The sequence below is a fragment of the Giraffa tippelskirchi genome, chromosome 7 (genome assembly GCF_054371585.1).
Source record: "Giraffa tippelskirchi isolate mGirTip1 chromosome 7, T2T-mGirTip1v1.2.pri, whole genome shotgun sequence".
In the NCBI taxonomy this organism is placed as follows: domain Eukaryota; kingdom Metazoa; phylum Chordata; class Mammalia; order Artiodactyla; family Giraffidae; genus Giraffa; species Giraffa tippelskirchi.
The window spans coordinates 66,408,235-66,433,642 of record NC_137281.1 but is presented as its reverse complement, the minus strand read 5'-3'; the positions used below and the strand labels follow the sequence as shown (position 1 = coordinate 66,433,642).

General features: G+C 36.2%; 1 protein-coding gene and 2 pseudogenes across 1 annotated transcript; all 3 read right to left on the bottom strand.

Annotated features, from left to right (window-relative positions):
• Positions 1-6,104: 6,104 nt before the first annotated feature.
• On the bottom strand, positions 6,105-12,173 carry LOC145513758 (olfactory receptor 8J3-like; annotated as a pseudogene).
• A 2,514-nt stretch (positions 12,174-14,687) lies between these two features.
• LOC145512161 (olfactory receptor 8J3-like) lies at positions 14,688-15,633 on the bottom strand (annotated as a pseudogene).
• A 4,625-nt stretch (positions 15,634-20,258) lies between these two features.
• On the bottom strand, positions 20,259-21,182 carry LOC145515864 (olfactory receptor 8J1-like). Its single transcript, XM_081517287.1, has one exon. It carries the CDS (start codon positions 21,180-21,182, stop codon positions 20,259-20,261), a length of 924 nt encoding a protein of 307 aa, XP_081373413.1.
• Positions 21,183-25,408: the final 4,226 nt, after the last annotated feature.

Here is a 25,408-nt window from a genome sequence, read left to right as displayed (position 1 = left end):
AAGTCTCCCTCCCTTCCCCCTTTTCTACCTCTCTAGGTCATGACAGAGTGCTAGTCTGGGTCCCTGTGTTACATAGCAACTTCTCACCAGCTACCTGTTGTACATATGGCAGTGTACATATGTCAGTGCTACTTTCTCCACTCATCCTGTTCTCTCGTTCCTCCATTGTATCCACAAGTCCATTCTCTATGTCTGCGTTTCCATTTCTTTTCCTCAAATAGGTTCATCAATACCATTTTTTTTTTAGATTATATGTGTGTGTGTTAATATGCAATATTTGTTTTCTCTCTTTATGACTTACTTTGCTCTATATAACAGATTTTAATTTCATCTACCTCCATAGAATTGACTCAAATTCATTCTTTTTTTTGTGTCTGAGTAATATTCCATTGTATATTTGTACCACATTTTCCTTATCTATTCATCTGTCAATGGACATCTAGGTTGCTTCAACATCCTAGCTATTGTAAATAGTGCTGCTATGAACATTGGGGTACATGTCTTTTTCAATTATGGTTTTCTCAGGGTATATGCCCAGTACTGGGCTCACTGGGTCATGTGGTGGTTTATGACGTTTTTTAAGGAATCTCTGTACTGTTCTCCATAGTGGCTGTGTCAATTTACGTTCCCATCAACAGTGCAAGAGGGTTTCCTTTTCTCCCACACCCTCTCCAGCATTTATTGTTTGTAGATTTTTTGATGATGGCCATTCTGACCTGTGTGAGGTGATACCTCATTGTGGTTTTGATTTGCATTTCTCTAGCAATAAGCAATGCTAAGCATTTTTTCATGTGTTTATTAGCCATCTATATGTCTTTGGAGAAATGTCTATTTAGGTCTTCTGCCCATTTTGGGGATCGGGACAAAAACAGAAATGTAGACCAATGGAATAATATAGAAAGTCCAGAGATAAACCCACATGCCTATGGACACTTTATCTTTGACAAAGGAGGCAATAATATACAATGGAGAAAAGATAGCTTCTTCAATTTGTGGTGCTGGGAAAACTGGACAATTATGTGTAAAATAATGAAATTAGAACAGTTCCTAACACCATACACAAAGATGAACTCAAAGTGAATTTAAAAACCTAAATGTAAGAGACCAGACACTACAAAATTCTGAAAGGAAATATATACAGAACACTCTTTGACATAAATCACAGCAAGGTCCTCTTTGACCCACCTCCTAGAGTAATGGAAATAAAAACAAAAATAGACAAATGGAACCTAATTAAACTTAAAAGGTTTTACACAGCAAGGAACACAACAAACAAGATTAAAAGACAACCCTCAAAAAGGGAGAAAATAGTTGCAAATGAAACAGCAGACAAAGGCTTCATCTCCAAAATATACAATCAGCTGGTATAGCTCAATATCAGGAAAACAATCAAGAAAATGAGCAGAAGATCTAAATAGACATTTGTCCAAAGAAGACATCCAGATGGCCAATAAACACTCAGAGGTTTTATTATTTTGATGTCTCTGTTTAGTTCTTTGGCTCAAGATCCTGCAGTGATACAAAGCAGAATTGTGTACCAGTAGGGAGGGCAGAAAATCCTCTCCCCCTCTGACAGCTTCTCATGGACAGAACAGATTGGGATGCAGGAGATAGACTGGGTAGGAGAGGCCATAAAGCTGATAAAGTCCCTTCTTAAGGTACACAGACTAACATTCTGAAGACTGAGAAGGGAGAGGGAAAACTTGTAACGGATCTCTGTTATCACTTCAAGGATTGTGCTGTGTTAGAGAACTTTGGAGTCTAACCTGGAAATTGTGATACGATGCTGTGACAATACTAAATATTGCTATATTCTTCTTAAGAGGGGTGATTTTATTTGTTCTTTTAGTTACATATTTTTGCAGGAAATTAACAAAGTTTGTGTCAAACTGCAAACTTTGCCTCACGGCTGATTATATAAACGTTAGTTCATATTTTGAGCTTTGTGGAGTACTTCAGCCTTCCCCACCCCCACCCCCACCCCCGCCCCTGCCCCACATGGTTCAGGTTTGAGTTGGACAGAGCCCTAGACATTCAGTGAGTCTCCTTCACTGTGTGAAGAGGTAGTTTTCATCAGCCAGACCCCCAGCCATTTCTCACTCCCTGGTAGCTGTTCTTGACCTGGCCTTAAGGAATCTCACCTTAATAGGTATGGTTCAGAGGTCACTGGACCTCTCAAGCAGAATTCAGGCTGCTGGGTAGTCACTGTGTCTGCTTAGGTGTCTCCACTCCAGTTCCCAGCGCACATATCCCAGGCATGTCGGCCCTTCTGGTCTGACTTTGTGTCTTCATCTTTACCTGAACACTGTGCTCTCTACATGCCCACCATCACCCCATGTGAAGGACAGTTAACTGTACCCCTTTACTTACATCACAGTCCTGTGCTGCCAATCGTCAGATATCTGAAAACCCTCATTTTATATGTGCCCTCTCTCTTTGCTAATTTTCCAGTAATTTTGCACATAGTCGATTGTGCCTCTTCCTCTACCCCTATCTTGTCTCTCTCCTCTTCCCTTTCCCCACAGGTAATCACTAGTCTGCTCTTTCTTTCTATTAATCTGTTTCTATTTTGTTATAGTCATTAGTTTGTTTTATTCATTTATTTTTTATTTCACATATGTAGTGTTCAACTACACCTAAACTAATATAATATTGTAAATCAACAACACTTTGTGAAAAAACATATCCAAATCTCCTTTATTTTCCTGATTTCACTTCCTCTCAGTTGCTTTTCAGTCCTTTCAAAACATAAACTTCTGATATTTAGACATAAAACCCATTTTATACTGCATTAAAAATAAAGTGTGGTTTACATTTGAATGCCTACATGAGTTTTTACAATCTTATCTCTCAATATTTTCATAATCCCAACTCCATTCAACTTTTCTTAAAATATGGGTTTAGTATCTTTGTGGCCACAAGACTGGAAAAGGTCAGTTTTCGTTCCAATCCCAAAGAAAGGCAATGCCAAAGAATGCTCAAACTACCACACAATTGCACTCATCTCACATGCTAGTAAAGTAATGCTCAAAATTCTCCAAGCCAGGCTTCAGCAATACGTGAACCGTGAACTTCCAGATGTTCAAGCTGGTTTTAGAAAAGGCAGAGGAACCAGAGATCAAATTGCCAATATCTGCTGGATCATCGAAAAAGCAAGAGAGTTCCAGAAAAACATCTATTTCTGCTTTATTGACTATGCCAAAGCCTTTGACTGTGTGGGTCACAATAAACTGTGGAAAATTCTGAAAGAGATGGGAATACCAGACCATCTGACCTGTCTCTTGAGAAACATGTATGCAGGTCAGGAAGCAACAGTCAGAACTGGACATGGAACAACAGACTGGTTCCAAATAGGAAAAGGAGTACGTCAAGGCTGTATATTGTCACCCTGCTTATTTAACTTCTATGCAGAGTACATCATGAGAAACGCTGGGCTGGAAGAAATACAAGCTGGAATCAAGATTGCCGGGAGAAATATCAATAACCTCAGATATGCGGATGACCCCACCCTTATGGCAGAGAGTGAAGAAGAACTAAAGAGCCTCTTGATGAAGGTGAAGGAGGAGAGTGAAAAAGTTGGCTTAAAGCTTAACGTTCAGAAAACTAAGATCATGGCATGTGGTCCCATCACTCCATGGGAAATAGATGGGGAAACAGTGGAAACAGTGTCAGACTTTATTTTTTTGGGCTCCAGAATCACTGCTGATGGTGACTGCAGCCATGAAATTAAAAGACGCTTACTCCTTGGAAGGAAGGTTATGGCCAACCTAGATAGCACATTTAAAAGCAGAGACATTACTTTGCCAACAAAGGTCCGCCTAGTCAAGGCTATGGTTTTTCCAGTGGTCACGTATGGATGTGAGAGTTGGACGGTGAAGAAAGCTGAGCGCCGCAGAATTGATGCTTTTGAGCTGTGGTGTTGGAGAAGACTCTTGAGAGTCCCTTGGACTGCAAGGAGATCCAATCAATCCATCCTAAAAGAGATCAATCCTGGGTGTTCATTGGAAGGTCTGATGTTGAAGCTGAAACTCCAATACTTTGGCCACCTCATGCGAAGGGTTGACTCATTGGAAAAGACCCTAATGCTGGGTAGGATTGGGGGCGGAAGGAGAAGGGGACGACAGAGGATGAAATGGTTGGATGGCATCACCAACTCGATGAACATGGATTTGGGTAGACTCCTGGAGTTGGTGATGGACAGAGAGGCCTGGCGTGCTGCAATTCATGGGGTCGCAGAGAGTCGGACACGACTGAGAGACTGAACTGAACTGAACTGTACTGATCTTTATCTGGTGATTCTGATTTAATGTCTGTGATATGATCTGGTCACCCCTATCCATTCAGAGTTGGAGAACAAATTTTAGTGTTAAGAATACTGATCAAAACTTCCAAAACTATGTTGAATAGTAGTGGTGAAAGTAATGGCTGCTATCCAAAAGTCTACAAGCAATAAATGCTGGAGAGGGTGTGGAGAAAAGGGAACCCTCTTACACTGTTGGTGGGAATGCAAACTAGTACAGCCACTATGGAGAACAGTGTGGAGATTCCTTAAAAAACTGGGAATAGAACTGCCATATGACCCAGCAATCCCACTGCTGGGCATATACACCGAGGAAACCAGAATTGAAAGAGACGCGTGTACCCCAATGTTCATCGCAGCACTGTTTACAATAGCCAGGACATGGAAGCAACCTAGATGTCCATCAGCAGATGAATGGATAAGGAAGCTGTGGTACATATACACAATGGAATATTACTCAGCCATTAAAAAAAATACATTTGAACCGGTTCTACTGAGATGGATGAAACTGGAGCCCATTATACAGAGTGAAGTAAGCCAGAAAGAAAAACAACAATACAGTATACTAATGCATATATATGGAATCTGAAAGATGGTAACGATAACCCTATATGCGGGACAGAATGAGAGACACAGATGCATGGAACAATTTTATGGACTCTGAGGGAGAAGGTGAGGGTGGGACGTTCTGGGAGAATGGCATTGAGACATGTGTATTGTCATATGTGAAACAGAGCACCATTCCATGTTCGATGCATGTGACAAGGGCTCGGGGCCGGGGCAGTGGGATGATCCAGAGGGATGGGAGGGGGAGGGAGGTGGGTGGGGGGTTCGGGAAGGGGAACACATGTAAACCCATGGCTGATTCTTGTCAATGTATGGCAAAAACTATTACAATATTGTAAAGTAATTAGCCCCCAAGTAAAATAAATAAATTTATAAAAAAAAAAAAAAAAAAAAAAAAAAAAAAAGAATACTGATCAAAAACTATCAGAAAACACAGTAGAATTTGTTTGGAAAACAAATTGTTTTTGTAATGGTATAAAGAACTCTGAAAAAGATTGTTTACTGAATGTTCATTGTCTCACAATAAAGTCCATGTATTAAACACAATTTCAGTAAGGAGAAAGGAACATTTTAATGGTATCCACTAAGTTCATGAATAAAATGAGAACATATTAAAAATTGACTATGTTTTCATGTTGATGTATAAATTACATACATTTATAACAAATTCAAAATATGCAAAGTATATTAATTGGAATAAAATGGTCAGTCATATTTTGGTTAGCATTCAGAATATAAATTCACTCCTACCATATATTTTATCAAGCAAACCATATTAAGAAAGAGTAGGGAGTCTTACTTTAAAGATATGGCATAATTTTGCTAAAAAGAATATAAAGGATTTTAGCCATCTCTAATTACAATTCTTTAAGATGTAGTTATCTACTATACCCATACAAATCCAGGGTAAAAAGAAAAGGAAACCAAATAATAAGAAAGATCAGCTTGTTTCTTTCGTTTAGAGATATTGCTCTGTTCTAGTTTACTTATTTCTTAATGTATCTCTCCTGACTCCTGGAAACATTTCTTTCAATCTAGATAACTGAACACTTAGCAAAGTTAGTGAATATGCTTCATTTCTGTATTTATCTGAGAATTCCAGGAGAGTCAGTTTATTTTTTAAATCACCATTTCCTAGAAACAGAATCCTATTTAATATCCAGGATTACTTGAGAACCTATAAATCAGACATTTAATCTCAGTTTTCTCCAACCAATGGCAGCTTATCTTCATTTATCTACAGAGTTTTAAAACTAGCATGACTTAAAGAATAGCATGAATTTCTAATAAATCTCTTCAATGCAGCTTTCATGTCCTTGTTCCTCAAGCTGTAGATCATGGGATTCAGCATGGGAATCACCAGTGTATAGAACATTGAAACCATTTTATCAGCATCCATAGAATGGTTAGTTTGAGGCTGCAAATACATAAAAAGTAGGGCTCCATAGAAGCCTGACACTGATGTCATATGTGAAGCACATGCGGAGAAGGCTCTTTTCCTTCCTTCTGATGAATTTATCTTTAGAATGGACAGAACAATATTGAAATAAGATGCTACAACAGTAATTATGGAAAACACCAAATTTGAAGATGCAGATATAAATATTACTGCTTCTGGAACTGAAGTATCAGAGCAAGACAATGCTAACAGAGGGACAGTATCATAGTAAAAATGATTGATTACATTGGAAGAGCAATAAGTCATACAGAAAACAGAAGATGAAGTCAGGATTGATGTGCAAAAGCTATAGAGGTGTGTGAGGGAAACTAGCAGAAGACAGATCCGCCGAGAATTTTAGGAGCAATGATGGTTGAATTGCCGAGAATGATGACAGCCAAGTGCCTGAGGAAGAAATACCTGGGGGTCTGAAGTCGAGAGTCCATGCTAGTGAGGGTGATGATGCTCAGGTTCCCTGTCAAGGCCAGTCCATAGATGACCAGGAAGACAAAGAAGGGTAGGATCTGGAGGTAGGATCTGGACATTCTGAGACTCCTGTGAGAATAAACTCCATGACCTGAGTGAAATTTCCATCATCCACCTCATTAGAATTTGAAAGATGGTAACGATAACCCTATATGCAAGACAGAAAAAGAGACACAGATGCATAGAACAATCTTTTGGACTCTCTGGGAGAAGGTGAGGGTGGGATGATCTGAGAGAATAACACTGAAACATGTATATTATCATATGTGAAACTGAATGCCAGTCCAGGTTCGATGCATGAGACAAGTGCTCAGGGCTGGTGCAATGGGATGATCCAGAGGGATGGGATGGGGAAGGAGGTGGAAGGGGGGTTCAGGATGGGGAACACATGTAAGCCCATGGCTGATTCATGTCAATGTATGTCAAAAACCACTACAATATTGTAAAGTAATTAGCCTCCAACTAAAATAAATAAATTAAAAAAAAAGATGATGGTAAAAAAAAGTATTCACAAACTTTATAGAATTATTTTCCAGGACTGTAATTAGATGGCAAAAAAAAAAAAAGAAAAAGAAAAAACTTTGGTGAGATTTTCTATTTGTCTCAGTTATCACACTCAAAGTTCTAAAACAACTTTGCAATCATTTGCTAAAGAGAAGAAACAGGTACAGCAAATTAAACATATGATCCAGTGTAACATATATTTTGAGAATTTACTTTCTCATAATCTTATGAAATTATGACTGTCTTTAACAGCTTAAAAAATAGAACAGAGATTCCAATCTTATGCCTCTTGCATAGCATGTGAGGAAGACTTGAGGAATTGCAAGTTCCCCAATAATTCAAGACTTCCCATGTGGCTCAGTGGTAAAGCACCTGCCTTCCAATGAAGGCTACACAGGAGACAAAGGTTCTATCCCTGGGTTAGGAAGATCACTGGGAATAGGAAATGGCAACCTGCTCCAATATTCTTGCCTGGAAAATTCCATGGACAGAGGGGTCTGGTGGGTGACAGTCTTGGTGGGGGTCACAAAGGGTTGGACATAACTGAACGGCTAAGCACACAAATAATTTGGCATCCGTTCTTAATTTCTTAATCTAAAATTTCTTGCTTTTTCTTGAGAATAGATAATTTAGCCAATACTCTACCCCTTTTCCTTTATATTATCTTTCTGTAGCTTCTATTTGGTGTATATTAAACTTGCAAATTTGACCATCTATTTCTATTAACCTCTTTGCTCATTTTTCACTTTATTACCAGAAAAAAAAAAATATATGTAGAGACATGTTTTCAGATCCATTTTTCACAGAAATTATTCTCTTTTCAGCTTTAAAAATTTTTTCTCTTTGAAAATATTTTCCTCCCTTTCATAGCTCTTTTCCTTCTTGCCCACAAGTTGATGCAATTCCTCGTATTATTTCAATGTATTTTTATTTTTCTAATCATAATTTTTATTTATACAATTTTATAATGTTACTTTTTGAATTATAAAATACATCTGGCCTCAATTTTAGTTCATTGTTTTATCAGATTTTAGATACTTTTTCATCAATGCAATAATAATAAATAACCTTTTATAGAACTTCTATCATAATTTCATTACATATATTTGCTAAAGGATCTACATGAGATTATAATACAAGTGAATATTTTGCTAGAGACATTTGAAAGGTGATATTTGACCTCACTAAGTTGATAACAATTGATATATAGCTGGAGGCACTAGAACAAAGAAGTCCTTTCATAGTCTCTTTTTTTTTTTTTGTCTTTTTTTTTTTTTTTTATAAATTTATTTATTTTACTTGGGGGCTAATTACTTTACAATATTGTAATAGTTTTTGCCATACATTGACATAGTCTCTTATCGCAGGACTTGGAGAGAAGTTCTAGAGGGCCAAAGCTATATGATGAATTAACATAAGGTTTATGTTTTAGCAACAATTAACATATATAGATATATATACATACGCAATATATTAATGATAATTAATAAAGTGAGCAGGAGGAAACTTTTATTGATGGTGAATATTTATGGCATCGATTGTGGTGATGGTTTCACTAATATATACATATCTCCAATCTCATCAAGTTGTATACATTAAACACGTAGAGTTTTTTGCATATCAATCATAATTCACTGAAGTATTTTTAAGTCTATATATCATAAATATGTGACTTCAAAAAGACCAGAACTGTTGACATTTTCTTTTCTAAACAAAATTAAAAACAAATTCTACAGTAACGAAAAAAAAAAAAGAGTTGTGACAATGAGAAATAATCAGAGATATAAGACCAAAATTACTTCTAACACTGTTGAATATTTGATACTAGTTTGAATCATTTTCTTATTTAATTACCAAGTATTTGTTGATTTTCTACTTTTGTCAGGAAATAGCCAAGCTTCAGTTGAATTACTTGTCTCTTACCTCATGGACATTCTATTCCAATAATAAGGAAGAGAGACAGGACTGGTAACAAAATATATAAACAAGATTATTGTAGAATATATTAATTTTAATAAGAAGAAACAACAAAATATACTTTAGGGTAATCTGGGAGAATTATTTCACACAAGGTGTTAAGAGAAGATCTTTCTGAGACATGACATTTGAGCTAAAACTAAATAACGAGGCTGAACCAACTATTGAATGAATCATGGGAAGAACATTCCAGGATTCCAATTTCTTGAAGATGCTGTTTTGGGATATAAAGTAACTGTCTTTTTTTTCTGTCTGTTTTTATAGGAGGACTTAATGGAACCGGTGTGACTAAATAATAATAAGGAAATGGGGACAGTAGAATCATATAATATAGGTCACAGGAAATAGTTGGATTTTATTTTAAGTGAGTTCTAAGGCATTGACAAGTTTTAAGATAGGTAAGGAACATGGCCAGTTTTAAACTTTAAAAATATAATTCTTGCTGTTATGAAGATAATTACATAATAAAAAGGAGGTAGAAATCATGAGTAAAAATTTAAAAATGATTTAAACAGTTGTTATAGGATTCCTGGTGGAAGATAATGAGCCAAAGTAGAGAAATGGAAACAGAGAGAAGATGGTATAATAACAGTTGAGAGCAGAAACAAGAAACCATCAGCAACATAATTCATTGTGTGGGCTCTATGAGAAAGAGATGAGGGAATGACACTGAGATTAGGAACAAAAAATACTTTTGTGATTTTTTTGTGACTGGACCAGTTATGGTTTTTCAAGTATTGGGAGTTATGGTTTAAGATGGAGAGATGAAAGTGGCATTATGAACATATTAAACTTTAGGCACTTATGAGACATTCAAATATTAATTTTGGCAAGATTTTATGTAAGTCTGGGGAACATTTGGTAAGTCAGACTTGCAGATATTTAGGAAATGTCCCCTAGAAATGATCATGCCCTATTTTGTCATCTATTTCAAGTTTGTTTGTTTTTTTTTATTGTAGCATAACTTCCCAACAGGTTTCTCAATCAACCTGCATCCTTTTCCACTGAGGACAACCCTCTCTTTTGAGACTCCAGCTTTTCTTTTGTCCTGTAACACTGCAATAAAGGTTGTTGCTTCTGTGTCTCCCATGCTTTTTTTTTTTAACTTTGTTTTTATTGAACTATAGTTGATTTGACCTTCCCAGGTGTTACAGTGGTAAAGAATCTGCCTACCAATGCAGGAGACTTGTGTTCTAGCTCTGGGTTGGGGAGATCCCCTGGAGTAGGAAGTGATAACTCATTCCAGTATTTTTGCTTAGAAAATTCCATGGACGTTGTCTATTTTTTAAATTCTAATTTTATGTGATAAAGTATGTAATATGAGATCCTCCCCATTAAATGATTTATGAGCAAACATTACAGTATTGTAAATTATAGTTAAATGCTATACAGTGGCTCTCTAGATCTTGTTCATCTTCCTTAACTGAAATTTTATATACCTGTTGATTAGCAACTTCCTGTATGATCCAAATTACAACTTCTGGGTATTTATTGAAAATAATTTCTATCAGGATCTTAAAGAGATAGTGATACCCTGTCAATTTTTCTTATTTACAAAAGGATATGTCTGGTTATTTTTGAACATCCTGATTCAACACTTTATGTACTTCCATTTAGGGCGAACTGTTAAAGCAGACGGGCTTCCTCAATGGCTCAAGTGGTAAAGAATACACCTTCAATGCAGGAGACAGAGGAGATGCAGATTCTATCTCTGTAGGGTCAGAAAGATCCCCTGGAGGAGGAAATGACAACCCACTCTGGTATTTTGGCCTGGAAAATCCTGTGGTGGGCTACAGTTCATGGGATCCAGAAGAGTTGGACACAACTGAGTATGCATGTGTGCATTAAAGCAGACAAGATACTAAATGTATGCAAAAGGATGACTGCGTTGAATCTTCAGAATTGCTGACGGCAGTTAAGAATTATTTGGGCTTAAAGGCTTTCTCCAAAATTCTTAAAAAATCATCCTATATTTACCAATCTACTCACTCAGTTTGTAAAGTCTTTAAAAAAAAAAAATGAATCAAATAGTTAGCAACCAGAAGAGAAAAAAACAAATAAAAAGTCTCCAGGTTTATGCTTGGAAGTTGATTCTCATATATAAGAATATGCATATCTTTATATTAAATTATTTTCAAGTTGTAAAATGTTTCATAGGTAACACATATCTTAAAATATTCTTTTTAAAATATTGAATTGGGTACATTAATAGAAAAATCAACTACTGCATGAGACAGATACTAAAAAATATTTGTTATTCAACTGAAATTTAAATGAACATCCTGTATGGTATCTGCAAATTCTAACCTTACTGAATTCTAATAGATTAGATTGGCTATGATTTGTGCACTCCCTCTGCACTTGCAATATCCAAGTGCAACTTTCACAAGTCAAATGGATATAGCGCATGTAGTCAAGTCATGAGTTTTAATGCCCTAGAACACCATACTATTCCAGGGAAACCAGTTAAAAAAGGAAATAATGAAATTCCTGTGACATAAAGAATGATATATCAGTCACCATAAAAGTGTCTTTAGTCAGAATCTAAGAATCAAGGGGAATTACCAACACTAAGTGATAATCAAAATCAACAATAATATTTATCTACTCACATTTAAAGAATAATTGCATTTTCTACTCTCAATTTTCTCTGACTTTTCTCTGACTAAGGAGAATTTATGCTTTTCTTCTCTCTTTCTGATGTTCCTTGAGAAAGTAGCATGGTATTTATTCAGACATTTTTGTTTAAATCATCTGAGAGAGTAAAAAATCGCCTGTAGTGCATGCTAATTATCTAAGATATTTTGCATATTCCCTAGTGAAAAATTGTAAGGAGTAACTTAAGGAAAGAAAGAAAACAGTATAAATGATCTGTACAGTTCCATGGACACCTACAGCCATTTTTATGTGTTCATTCATTTACACAGACTCAACAATTATAGTAACAATGAAAATGTTACTGTATGGGCTTTACCTCAGCAAAACTGAAACAATTCCAAAAGTCATGATATAATTGTAAATGAATCATCATCATCATTGAGTAGAATTTTTTGAATTTATAATTCCAGTAAAAAATATGTAGTTGGCACTGGGGTAAAAATATATCATTTAACCTATATGAGATAAATATGGACTATAACCATATACAGAGGAAAACCAAGCTCAGATGAACTATGTAATTTGACCAAAGCCATGATGAAATTAAAGCCTCATCTTTAAGTGGTATACATACCCTGACCTTTAATATGACAAATCCATAACAATTATTGAAATGCAGTGTGTGTTTAAACTATAGTGCTTCCTGAGTTGAGACACCAACACTCTTGGATAATGTTCAGTACAACCTCATGGAAGGTAAAATTTAATCTAAGACAGTACAGTTTTGCTCATAACATTTTACCTATACCCTCATCCTCTATGACTTCCTTATATATTAGAACTGAGGAAAATTCATAAACAGTTAAAGATGGATCTAAATTGCACAGATGGGTAAGTTTTGGGAAATGTGTCATTTGTTCCTAATACCTAAATCAAGATATATAATATTTTCAGCACCACAGAAATTTCTCCAATGCTTTATAACCCCTCCATGCTTCACTTCTCCTTGTGCAATGGACATTTGCCTCATTTAACTCCACAAACAATGTTCTCACAACTCTAGCAACTCCTGCTCTGCTTTCTATCCCTAGACTTATTATCCTGTTTTTGAATTTCATGTAAGTGGAATCACACAATAAATAATCTCAGTCTGGTATCTTTCACTCGGTATAGTGATTTTGAAATTTATCCATGTGTGATTTTATAACTATATGATATTCCACTGCATGCAAGTACCACAGTTCTTTAAATATTGATGGATATTGTGTTTGTGCTGTGCTATTAAAATGTCTAGCACAAGCACTCCTATATAAGTGTAAGTGTGTATATATACATTACTTTCTCCTAGTTATGGATCTTAGAGTGACTAGAACATAGGTCACTGTGTATTTAACTTTAAAAGAAACTGTAAGATTACCAAACTTACTACAGCATTTTACATTACCAAAAGCCATGTATGAGAATTTCATTTTCACCACATTCTTGCCAATATTTGATGCAAAAATTGAAATATATATACATATATGTATATATATATATAGAGAGAGAGAGAGAAATTGTTGGCTCAGATGGTAAAGAATCCGCCTGCAATGTTGGGAACCTGGGTTCAATCCCTGGATTGAGAAGATCCCCTGGATGAGGGCATGGCAACCCACTCCATATTCTTGCCTGGAGAATCCCCATGGACAGAGGAGCCTAGCAAGCTACAGTCCATGGGGTCTCAAAGAGTCAGACATGACTGGGTGATGAAGCACAGCACACTGTGAATTTAATTTTCATTTACTTTATGACTAGTGACAGTGGATGCTTTTCTATGGATTCTTTGGTCGTTCATGTATCTACATCTTAAGTTGTCTAAATTTTGCCCATTGTAATTTATTTTTAATTGATTTTTTGAATTTTTATGTGTGCTAGACAAAACAATTTTTGCATATTTTACCCCTAATATTTTATATTTCAATATTTTTGTTTTGTTCTATGACCCAATATCTTGTTGTATTACCAAAGAGGTTTTAGCTATCACTAGGGAGAGTAAAAAAATCTCTCCCACCAGAAAAATTCCACAAGTACAAAACAGATTGGAATGCAGGAGATTAGTGGGTAGAAGAGGCCATGGAGTTGACAAAGTCCCAAACCAAGGTACAGACTAATGCTCTGAAGGTCTGAAGACTAAGAAGGGAGCAGGAGAACTGAGAGCCACTCTCTGCTGTCACCTCAAGGATTACTCTAATTTTCTTGTATTGACTATATTGGTTTGTCAGGAACTTAGAGTCTGCCTTGAACATGGTTATATTGTGCTGTGAAGACATGTGAATATTGTTATCTTCTTCTTAAGAGGGTTGATTTATTTGTCCTTTTTTAATTAGAGCAGGAAATTAACAAGGTTTGGGGCAAACTACAAACTCTGCCTCATGGGTAATTTCATAAATATTAGTTATTTTTTTTTCTTTTTTGGTCTGGGGCAACTGAAATCTTCCAGTAACCTACATGGCTCAGTAGGATAAATGAACTTGGTTCAAGATAAGTGAACTAGACAGCTTGGACGAAGAATAGGGATCTCATTTTCATAGACTGTTTCTGCAATTCATTGCCAAAATTTCTGAGACTATTGTCCCAAATTCTGACTTTTTATTCTTTATATCAGAAAAAAAAACTAGGTTATTTAAGATTTCTATTTGAATGATGCAGACTAGAGTCTTGCCTCAAAATAGATAAAATGGGGAAAACACCCATTCCGTTAGCTTCTGATACTGTCAGAATCTTCTTCACACAATGCGCCTTTCTTAGCCATCTCCTCATTTACCTTAGAGTTAAAAATTACATCAGCTTAAAAGAACAGCATGAATTTGTTAGAAATCTCTTCAAGACAGCCTTCAAGTCCTTGTTCCTCAGGATGTAGATCATGGGGTTCAGCATGGGAATCACCAGTGTATAGAACACTGAAGCCATTTTATCAACACCCATAGAATGGTTAGTTTGAGGTTGCAAATACACGAAAAGCAGAGTTCCATAAAAGACTGACACTGCTGTCATATGTGAAGCACATGTGGAAAAGGCTCTTTTTCTTCCTTCTGATGAACGTATTCTTAGAATCAACAGAACAATGTTGAAATAAGATGCTACAATGTTAATTATGGAAAACACCAAATTTGTAGATGCAGATACAAATACTACTGTTTCTGGAAAGGAAGTATCTGAGAAAGACAATGCTATCAGAGGGACGATATCACAGTAAAAATGATTGATTACATTGGAAGAACAATAAGACATAGAGAATACAGAAAATGAAGCCACAAAAGCTATGGAAAAGCTATAGAGGTATGTTAGGAAAACTAGCAGAAAGCAGATCCTCCGAGATACCACCACCATGTAGAGCAGGGGGTTACATATGGCCACATAGAGGTCATAGGCCATCAGAGCTAAATGAAAATTTCAGCTACAATGAAAGCCAAGAATATGCCTAGGTGGGTGGCACATTCATAGAAGGAGGTGGTGTGTTTATTTACTGAGAAGTGGATCAGCATTTAGGAGAAACGACAGTTGAATTGCCAAGATTGATGATAGCCAAGTGCCTGAGGAAGAAATACATGGGGATCTGAAACCAAGAGTCCACACTGGTGAGGGTGATGATGCTTAGGTTCCCTGTCACAATCAGTCCATAGATAACCAGGAAGACAAAGAAGAGTGGGATCTGGAGGTCTGGACATTCTGAGACTCCTGTGAGAATAAACTCAGTGACTTGGGTGAAATTTCCATGAGCCATGTAGAGTTTGGAGAGTCATCTGTTTGAGCAAGAAAGGAGAAATGATTACAGTTGTTAAAAATTGTATTTCCTAGGATTGTCATTAGGGATATCTGTCTTATTTAATAAGACAGCGTTTCTGTCTTATTAAATTAAGAAACTAGTCTGATCCAAAAATGGGTTTAAGGATGGAAGGCGATGCTGAGCTTTGTGGAGCCAGTTCTATTGCTTTTTCCTAGAAGACAGTGTCTGCTGTTTCTCTACGGTGTCCCATTCAGCTTTCAGGCCCTTTCCTCTTTCACAAAGAAGAACCAAATATTGTCTGATCTGCTATCATGGGTTTTCTTGTAGAATGTGAGACACACTGAATTAGGCAAAGGAATTCTGAGATCTGCTACCAATCTCACCATTTTGAAGTCTTCAGTTCTGCTAAGGATTAGTCTAAACGTTATTTGAGTGTATCTTCATTTGCAGTGTCTTTTATTATTTTCTTCTGAATTTCCAGATTATTTTTCCCTACCTATTCATTTTTTATTTTAATTTTCTCCTTAAGAATATATAACATGGAATCGTTCCATTAAAAGATTTATGGTTGAATAAACCAGTATTCTTAATTATAGGCACAATGCTTTCCTCTCTAGAACGTATTCATCTTCCATTACTGAAATTTGATATTTGTTGATTAGCAATTCCTCATATGGTCCAACTTACAACTTCTGGGTACTTATCAGAAAGAATTGTTATAAGGATCTTAAAGAGATAGTGATACTCTGCCCATTCTTCTTATTTTGCAAAGAATGTCTCTGGTCATTTTTTACCATTCTGATGCAACATTTATATGCTTCTATTTAGGGCCAACCATTAGGGCACACAAGATATAAAAAGTATGCAAAGATATAACTGATAGTTCAATCTTCAGCCCTGGTGATAACAATTAGGAACTACTTGAGGCTCATGGTTTTCTCCTTAACTCTTAAAAAAGTATTCTATGCATTTACTAGTTTACTCAACCAGTTAGTAAAGTCATTCCTGAAACAAACAAACAAACAAACCAAGTAGCAAGCAACCATTAGGGAAAACAAACAACTAAAAATTCTCCAAGTTCATGTGTGGAAATTGATTCTCATATAGAAGAATATACATATCCTTATATTAAGATTATTTTCAGTTTATACATTTTTTCATGGGTAATACATATCTTAAAGTATTTTTCAAATATTGCATTGAATATATTTATAGAAAATTCAAATATTATATGAGACAGGTACTAAAAAGTATTTGTCACATTGATCTGAAATTTAAATGCAACTGAACATTTTATATTTTATCTGGAAATTCTAACCTTACTGGATTCTAATAGATTAGATTGCTCATGATTTTTTTCAGATATATCTAAGTCCCTCTGCACTTATAATATCCAAATCTGACTTTCAGTTTTCACAAATAAAATAGATATATGACATCTAGTCAATTCACAGGTAATGCCCTGACACTACCACAGTATTCCAGGGAAACAAGCTAACAACAACAACAAAATAATAATAATGGAGTTTTTGTGGTTAAAGAATATCTATCAGTGTCCATAAAAGTGTTCATAGTCAGAATCTAAGAAACAAGGGAAATTACCAATGTCAGGGTGATAATCAAAATCAACAATTTCTATCTACTCATGTTAATGAAGAATTAGATTTTCTCCTCTCAAATTTCTCTGACTTTTCTTTGAGTAGGGAGAATTTATGGTTTTCCTCTCTCTTTGTGATGTTTCTTGAGGAAGTATTAATAGCATGTGACTTATTCAAATGATTTTGCCTAAATCTTCTGAGAGATTTAAAAAAGATTGCCTGGGTGCCTGCCTATCCTCCAGGATAGCCTGCATATTCTCTAGTAAAAAGTTTTAAGGAATAATTTAAAGAAAGGAAGAAAACAGCATAATGATCTTTACACTTCCATGGAGACCCACATGACATAAAAGTACTCAATCACTGACATAGAGTCAATAAGATTAAAGTGCTTTATTGCAGCAAAATTGGAACAGTTTCAATAGTCATGATAAAATTGCAAATTAATCACCACCATTCATATAATTTTTATTTAAATTTATTATCCCAGTAAAAATATGTCATAGGCGCTGTACTAAAAATATACCATTTAACCTATATAAGGTGGGTATTACTATTCCCAGATTCAAAGGACACTAAGTTCAGATAAACTATGTGATTTGACCAAAGACGGGTAATTGATGACTAGAAGATTTGAAATGAAAGCCTTGTCTTTAAATGAGTGATATACATGTGACTTAGCAGCAGCAGCAGCAGCAGCAGCATACATGCATTTTCTTTTCATATGACAAACGCATAACAATTATTGTAATACAGTGTGTTGCAATAATAGTTGTCTAAATCATAGTGTTTCCTGAGCTGGGATCTACCACTTTTGCATAATGTTCACATAGCCTCATAGAAGATAAAATCTACTATAAGTAAATACATTCCCTCTCATAATGTTTAACTTATGTTCTCTTCTATTAATTCCTTTTGCTTTAGAATTGAGGAAAAATTGCATACAGTAAAAGATAGCGTTAAATTGTACAAATGGGTAAGTTTTGGAAAATGTGCCATTTGTTCCTAATACCTGAATCAAGATAACATTTCAACACTGCAGACATTTCCCTGATACTTTATAACCCCCGCTTCTTGGCTGCTCCTATCATAAAGGCAATTTGCCTCAGATCTTAACTTCCCAAACAGCACACTCTCACCTACAGCAGATGCTGCTCTGGTTTCTATCCCTTATCTCATTTTCTCTGTTTCTGAATTTCACATAAGTGAAACTACACAATAAAATTCTTCGTCTGTATCTTTCACTCAGCTTACTTGATTTCAAATTCAGCTGTGCTGAGTTTATATGGATGCATAATAGTCCTCTGCATACATATATCCCATCTTACTTGTTCTCTTACCAATAGATATTTGAGTTTTGGTTTATTATAAAATATCTTGTATAAACACCCTTATAAAAGCTTATGTGTGTATATATGTATTATTTTTACTAGTTATAGATCTAAGAGGTAATTACTATAACATAAACAGCTGCATTTTTAACTTTATAAGAACCTGCTAACTTTCTGAACTATGGTAACATTCTACATTACCAAAAGCCATGTATGAGAATTCTATTTTCCCCATCTCCTTGGCAATATTTGATGTAGACATTTTAAAAATAACTTATAAATGGAATTGGATAAAATAATCTCATTGTGAGTTGAATTTTCATTTACCTGGTGGCTAGTGAAAGTGGACACTTTTCTATGTACTTGGTTATTCATATACCCACATCTTACAGTTCTAAAATTTGCCCATTTTAATTGTTTTCTTCTTTTTATTGATTTTTTGAATACTAGAAGTTTGCTAGATAAAACTGCTTTTTCAGATTTTTTTTTTCCCTAGACTCTCTTGCTTCTGATGTTTCTGTTTAGTTCTGTCTCAAGTTGCTACAGTGATACAAAGCCGAGTTGTGCGACCAGTAGGAAGGGCGGAAAACCCTCTCCCACCAAAAAGTTCCAAACAAAACAGTTAGGGATACAGGAGATGAAGTGGGTAGGAGAAGCCATAAAACTGATAGAACTACAAGCTAAGGCACATAGACGAACATTCTGAAGACAGGAAAGGAAGCAGGATAACTGAGAATCTCTCTGTGTTATTACTTCAAAAGAAAGAAAGAAAAGAAAGTGAAGCCGCTCAGTCGTGTCCAGTTCTTTGAGACCCCATGGACTGTAGCCTACCAGGCTCCTCTGTCCATGGGATTCTCTGGGCAAGAACACCGGAGTGGTTGCCATTTCCTTCTCCAGGGGATCTTCCCGACCCAGAGATCGAATCCGGGTCTCCCTCATTGCAGGCAGACGCTTTACCCTCTGAGACACCAGGGAAGCCCCAAGAATACTGGAGTGGGTTGCCCTGCCCTCCTCCAGGGGATCTTCCCTACCCAGGAATCAAACTCAGATCTCTCACATTGCAGGCAGATTCTTTACCATCCAAGCCTCCAGGAAAGCCCTATCACTTCAAACATTACTCTAATTTTGTTGCATTGGATATACTGGTGTGTTAGGAAATCTGAAGTCTATTTTGGACATGGTGACACTCTGCTCTGAAGATATCTGAATATTGTCATCTTCTTAAGTGAGTTGATTTTACTTGTTCTTTTTCTTTTTTAAAATTAACAAGGTTTGTGTTAAACTACAGACTCTGCCTCATGGGTGATTTCATACATACTAGTTCATATTTTAGCCTTGTCTGGGGTACTGGAATTGTCCCCCACAGTCAAATGCATCAGGATAAGTGAACTGGAAAATTCATACAAAGAATAAGGATCTGACTTTCATTGGCTCTTTTTTTTTCTTCAATTCAGCCCCCAAATTCTGTGACTATTGACTCAAACATTTTTATTCTTTAGATCAAAAAACCTGGGTTGTATTAAAGATTTCTATTTGAATGGTACAAACTAAGACCTTTCCTCAAAACAGAAATTGCAAAATCGGAAAATAACCCATATCTTTGGCTTCTAACGCTGTAGAATCTCCTCCACACAATGGCAGCCTATCTTAACCATCTCTTCATCGACCTATAGAGTTCAAAAAGACATCAACAGCACTAATTTGTCAGAAATCTCTTCAAGGCAGCCTTCACGTCCTTGTTCCTCAGGCTGTAGATCATGGGGTTCAGCATGGGAATCACCAGTGTATAAAACACTGAAGCCATTTTATCAGTTTCTAATGAATGGTTATTTCGAGGCTGTAAATACATGAAAAGCAGAGTTCCATAGAAGACTGACACAGCTGTCATATGTGAAGCACATGTGGAGAAGGCTCTTTTCCTTCCTTCTGATGAACGTATTGTTAGAATGGACAAAATGATGTTGAAATAAGATGCTACAACTACAGTTATGGAAAACATCAAGTTTGTAGATGCAGATATGAATACTACTGTTTCTGGAAAGGAAGTATTGGAGCAGGACAATGCTAAGAGAGGGACAATATCACAGTAAAAATGATTGATTACATTGAAAGAGCAATAAGCCATTGAAAATACAGAAAAGGAAGTCACAATCGATGTGGAAAAGCTATAGAAGTATGTGAGGGAAACTAGCAGAAAGCAGACCTGTCGAGATACCACCACCATGTAGAGCAAGGGGTTACAAATGGCCACATAGCGGTCATACGCCATCACAGCTAAAATGAAAATTTCAGCTACAATGAAAACCAAGAACCCTCCTAGTTGGGTGGCACATTCATAGAAGGAGGTGGTATGCTTTTTTACTAAAAAGTTGATCAGCATTTTAGGGGCAATGACAGTTGAATTGCCAAGATTGATGATAGCCAAGTGCTTGAGGAAGAAATACATGGGGGTCTGAAGTCGGGAGTCCACACTGATGAGGGTGATGATGCTGAGGTTCCCTGTCACAGTCAGTCCATAGATGACCAGGAAGACAAAGAAGAGTGGGATCTGGAGGTCTGGACGTTCTGAGACTCCTGTGAGAATAAACTCAGTGACTCGGGTGAAATTTCCATGAGCCATGTAACAGTTCGGAAATTAATCTATTTGGGGAAGAAAAGAAGATGTGGTTACAAACTTCTAAGTAATTATTTTCTTAGACTGTCATTAGATGGCAAGGGCAATTCCTGGGGTGGGATTTCCTGAAATCATGTTTCCAAATTACATCAGCTCCTCTACTTCTGCTGAAATCTAGTTTGGTCCAGGTTATACAGTTTTCCTAAATTGCAAAAATAAATGTTAAAAAGCCACCACTGTAAAGCACAAACATTGTATTCATCCTCTAATATTCTCTTTCAGAGTTCCACATTGTATTTTTTCTTTGCCAATTTTCATGATATTTGCCATCCTAAGCACCCCCTCACCTACCTCCTCAGATCAAGCTTTCATTAACACTGTCATGGACTATTTATCCTCTGGTCTCCACATCATGATTTATATTAGCTGATAGGCAGATGGGAGTCATTAAAACTTTTGAGTATGTGAAACGAATCGCCAGTCCAGGTTCAATGCATGATACAGGGTGCTCGGGGCTGGTGCACCGGGATGACCCGGAGGGATGGGATGGGGAGGGAGGTGGAAGGGAGGTTCTGGAAGGGGAAAACATGTACACTCATGGTGGATTCATGTCAATGTATGGCAAAACAAATACAATATTGTAAAGTTAAAAAATAGAAAATAAACTAATTAAAAAAAGAAAGAAATTTCTCTAATAATGAGTGATGTTGAGCATCTTTTCATGTGTTTGTTAGCCATCTGTATGTCTTCTTTGGAGAAATGTCTGTTTAGTTCTTTGGCCCATTTTTTGATTGGGTCGTTTATTTTTCGGGAATTCAGCTGCAGAAGTTGCTTGTATATTTTTAATATTAATTGTTTGTCTGTTGCTTCATTTGCTATTATTTTCTCCCATTCTGAAGGCTGTCTTTTCACCTTGTTTATAGTTTCCTTTGTTGTGCAAATGCAAATCAAAACCACAATGAGGTATCATTTCACACCAGTCAGAATGGCTGCTATCCAAAAGTCTACAAGCAATAAATGCTGGAGAGGGTGTGGAGAAAAGGGAACCCTCTTACACTGTTGGTGGGAATGCAAACTAGTACAGCCACTATGGAGAACAGTGTGGAGATTCCTTAAAAAACTGGGAATAGAACTGCCATATGACCCAGCAATCCCACTGCTGGGCATATACACCGAGGAAACCAGAATTGAAAGAGACGCGTGTACCCCAATGTTCATCGCAGCACTGTTTACAATAGCCAGGACATGGAAGCAACCTAGATGTCCATCAGCAGACGAATGGATAAGGAAGCTGTGGTACATATACACAATGGAATATTACTCAGCCATTAAAAAAAATACATTTGAATCGGTTCTACTGAGATGGATGAAACTGGAGCCCATTATACAGAGTGAAGTGAGCCAGAAAGAAAAACAACAATACAGTATACTAATGCATATATATGGAATTTGAAAGATGGTAACGATAACCCTATATGCGAGACAGAATAAGAGACACAGATGCATGGAACAATTTTATGGACTCTGAGGGAGAAGGTGAGGGTGGGACGTTCTGGGAGAATAGCATTGAAACATGTATATTATCATATGTGAAACAGAACACCATTCCATGTTTGATGCATGAGACAAGGGCTCAGGGCCGGGGCAATGGGATGACCCAGAAGGATGGGATGGGGAGGGAGGTGGGTGGGGGGTCCAGGAGGGGGAACACATGTAAACCCATGGCTGATTCATGTCAATGTATGGCAAAAACTATTGCAATGTTGTGAAGTGATTGGCCCCCAACTAAAATAAATAAATTTATAAAAAAAAAATAAATAAAATAAAAAATAAAAAGATGCTACAGAGATTCTGATTTATCAAACCAGGAATCTAGTCCAATCCAAGGAATGGGGTTGAGAAAAAAAGGAAATACTGAAGGTTGCTGAGCCAGTTCTGTTCCTCTTTCCTAGAGAGTATTTTCTGTTGTTTCTCTGGGTTTCTGTGGTGGCCCAGGTGGTAAAGAATCTGCCTGCAATGCAGGAGACCCAGGTTTGATCCCTGGAAGATCCCCTGGAGAAAGAAATGGCTGTTTCTTTACTGAGTCCCACTCTGCTTTCAGGCTCCTTCCTCACGTACAGATAAGATAAGGACAAGGTGTTGCCTGGTCTGTTATCTTGGGTTTCATTGTACAAAGAGAGACACATTGGATTAAGCAAAGGAATTCATATTTCTAGCATCACTCCTACAACTGTGAAGTCTTCAGCTGTGCTAGGATTATTCTAATGCTTACTGAGGGTATCTCCATTTTCACTGTCAGTTATTATCTCCTTCTTAAATTCCAGATTCTTTTACCTTGCCCATTCTTTTTTAAAATTTGATTTTAATTTTCTGCTTTAAGAATATATAGCATGCAATATGCCCCATTAAATGATTTATAGGTCTTTTGTACAGTATTGTTAATTACAGGTACTAAATTGTACAGTGTATCTCTATATCTTATTCATCTTACATAAATGAAACTTTATTTGTTGATTACCAATTCCCCATGTGATCCAACTTACAACTTTCGGTATTTATCCAAAAGAACTGCTATCAGTATCATCTTAAATAGATAAGGATACCCTGCTGATTCTTACTTGGGAAAAAGTGTCTCTGGTCATTTTTTAATATCTTGTTGCAACATTTTATATCCTTCCATTGAGGACTAATCCTTAGAGTAGACAGGATAGAAAAAGTTTGCAGTGGGATGACTGATTTTTCAACCTTCAGTCCTGGTGATAGCAGTTAGGAGTTATGTGGAGTTCATGGCTTTCTCATAACTCTTAATAAATCATTATACTTATTTGCCAGTCTACTCACTAAGCTTGTAAAATGTTTTCTGGAAAACAAACAAGTGCTAAGAAACAAGTAAGAAAAACAAACAACTAAAAATTTTCCAAGTTAATGCATGGGAGTTATTTTCATACAGAAGAATATGCATATCCATATATTCAAATTACTTTTGGGCTTCCCTGGTGGTTGAGCTGGTAAAGAATTCTCCTGCAATGTGGGAGACATGGGTTCAATCCCTGGGTTAGGAAGATGCCCTGGAGAAGGAAACTGCTACCCACTCTGTTAAACCCACAGTATTCTGGCCTGGAGAATCCCATGGACTGTATAGTCCATGGGGTCACAAAGAGTCAGACACGACTGAGCGACTTTCATTTCACTTCACTTTAGAGTCAATTGTAAAATAAATAAAATTATTTTAGGTATGTACAATGTTTCATGAATAATGCATAATTTAAATTATTATTTTTCAAATATGACATTGGGTATATTTATTTATAAAAAAACAAATATGAGACATACTAAAAAGTATCTGTTATTGATCTGAAATTTAAATGCCACTGAACAGCTTGTATTTTGTCTAGAAATCCTAACATAAATGGATTCTCTTAGAATAAATTGGTGATGATTATTTTCAGGAAATTGTAACTTCTTCTTCACTTGCAATATCCAAGTATCACTTTTGACTGTCACAAATTGAAGAATATATGATATGTAGTCAAGTCATAGGATTAATGCCTTAAAGTTACCATCCTATTCTAGGGAAACCAGTTAACAAAGGAAATAATTAAATTTTTGTGATATAAAGAATAAGCAGTCAGTGACCATCAAAGTGTCCTTAGTCAGAATCTAAGAATCAAAGGAAATTACCAACACCCAAGTTGTTATCAAAATCAATAATTTTTATACACTCACCCTTATGAAGAACCGGATTTTCTGCTCTTATGTTCTTCTGATATTTCTTTGGGTAGAGAGAATATATGCATTTCCTCTTTCTTTGTAATGTCCCTGAGGAAGTAGTATGGAATTCAAATCATCTGAGAGATTTAAAAAATAATTGCCTGTGATGCTTGCTAATTCTCCAGAATATTTTGCATATTCTTTAGGGGAAAAACCATAAGGAATAATTCAAGGAAAGGAAGAAAGCAGCATAAATGATCTGTAGAGTTCCACGGAACCTACATGCCATAAAGTACTTACTCACAGAATCAGTGATTTAAATAACAATAAAAACATTACTGTATGAGTTCTCTTTCAGCAAAACTGGAACAGTTCCAAAAGTCATGATAAACCTGTAAATGAATCATCATCACTGCATAGAGTTTTGTTTTGTTTTTTCTACATTTATTTTTCCAATAAAATAAGTAGTAGACCCTAGGTTAAAAATATATCATTTGACCTATATGAGATAGATATTACTA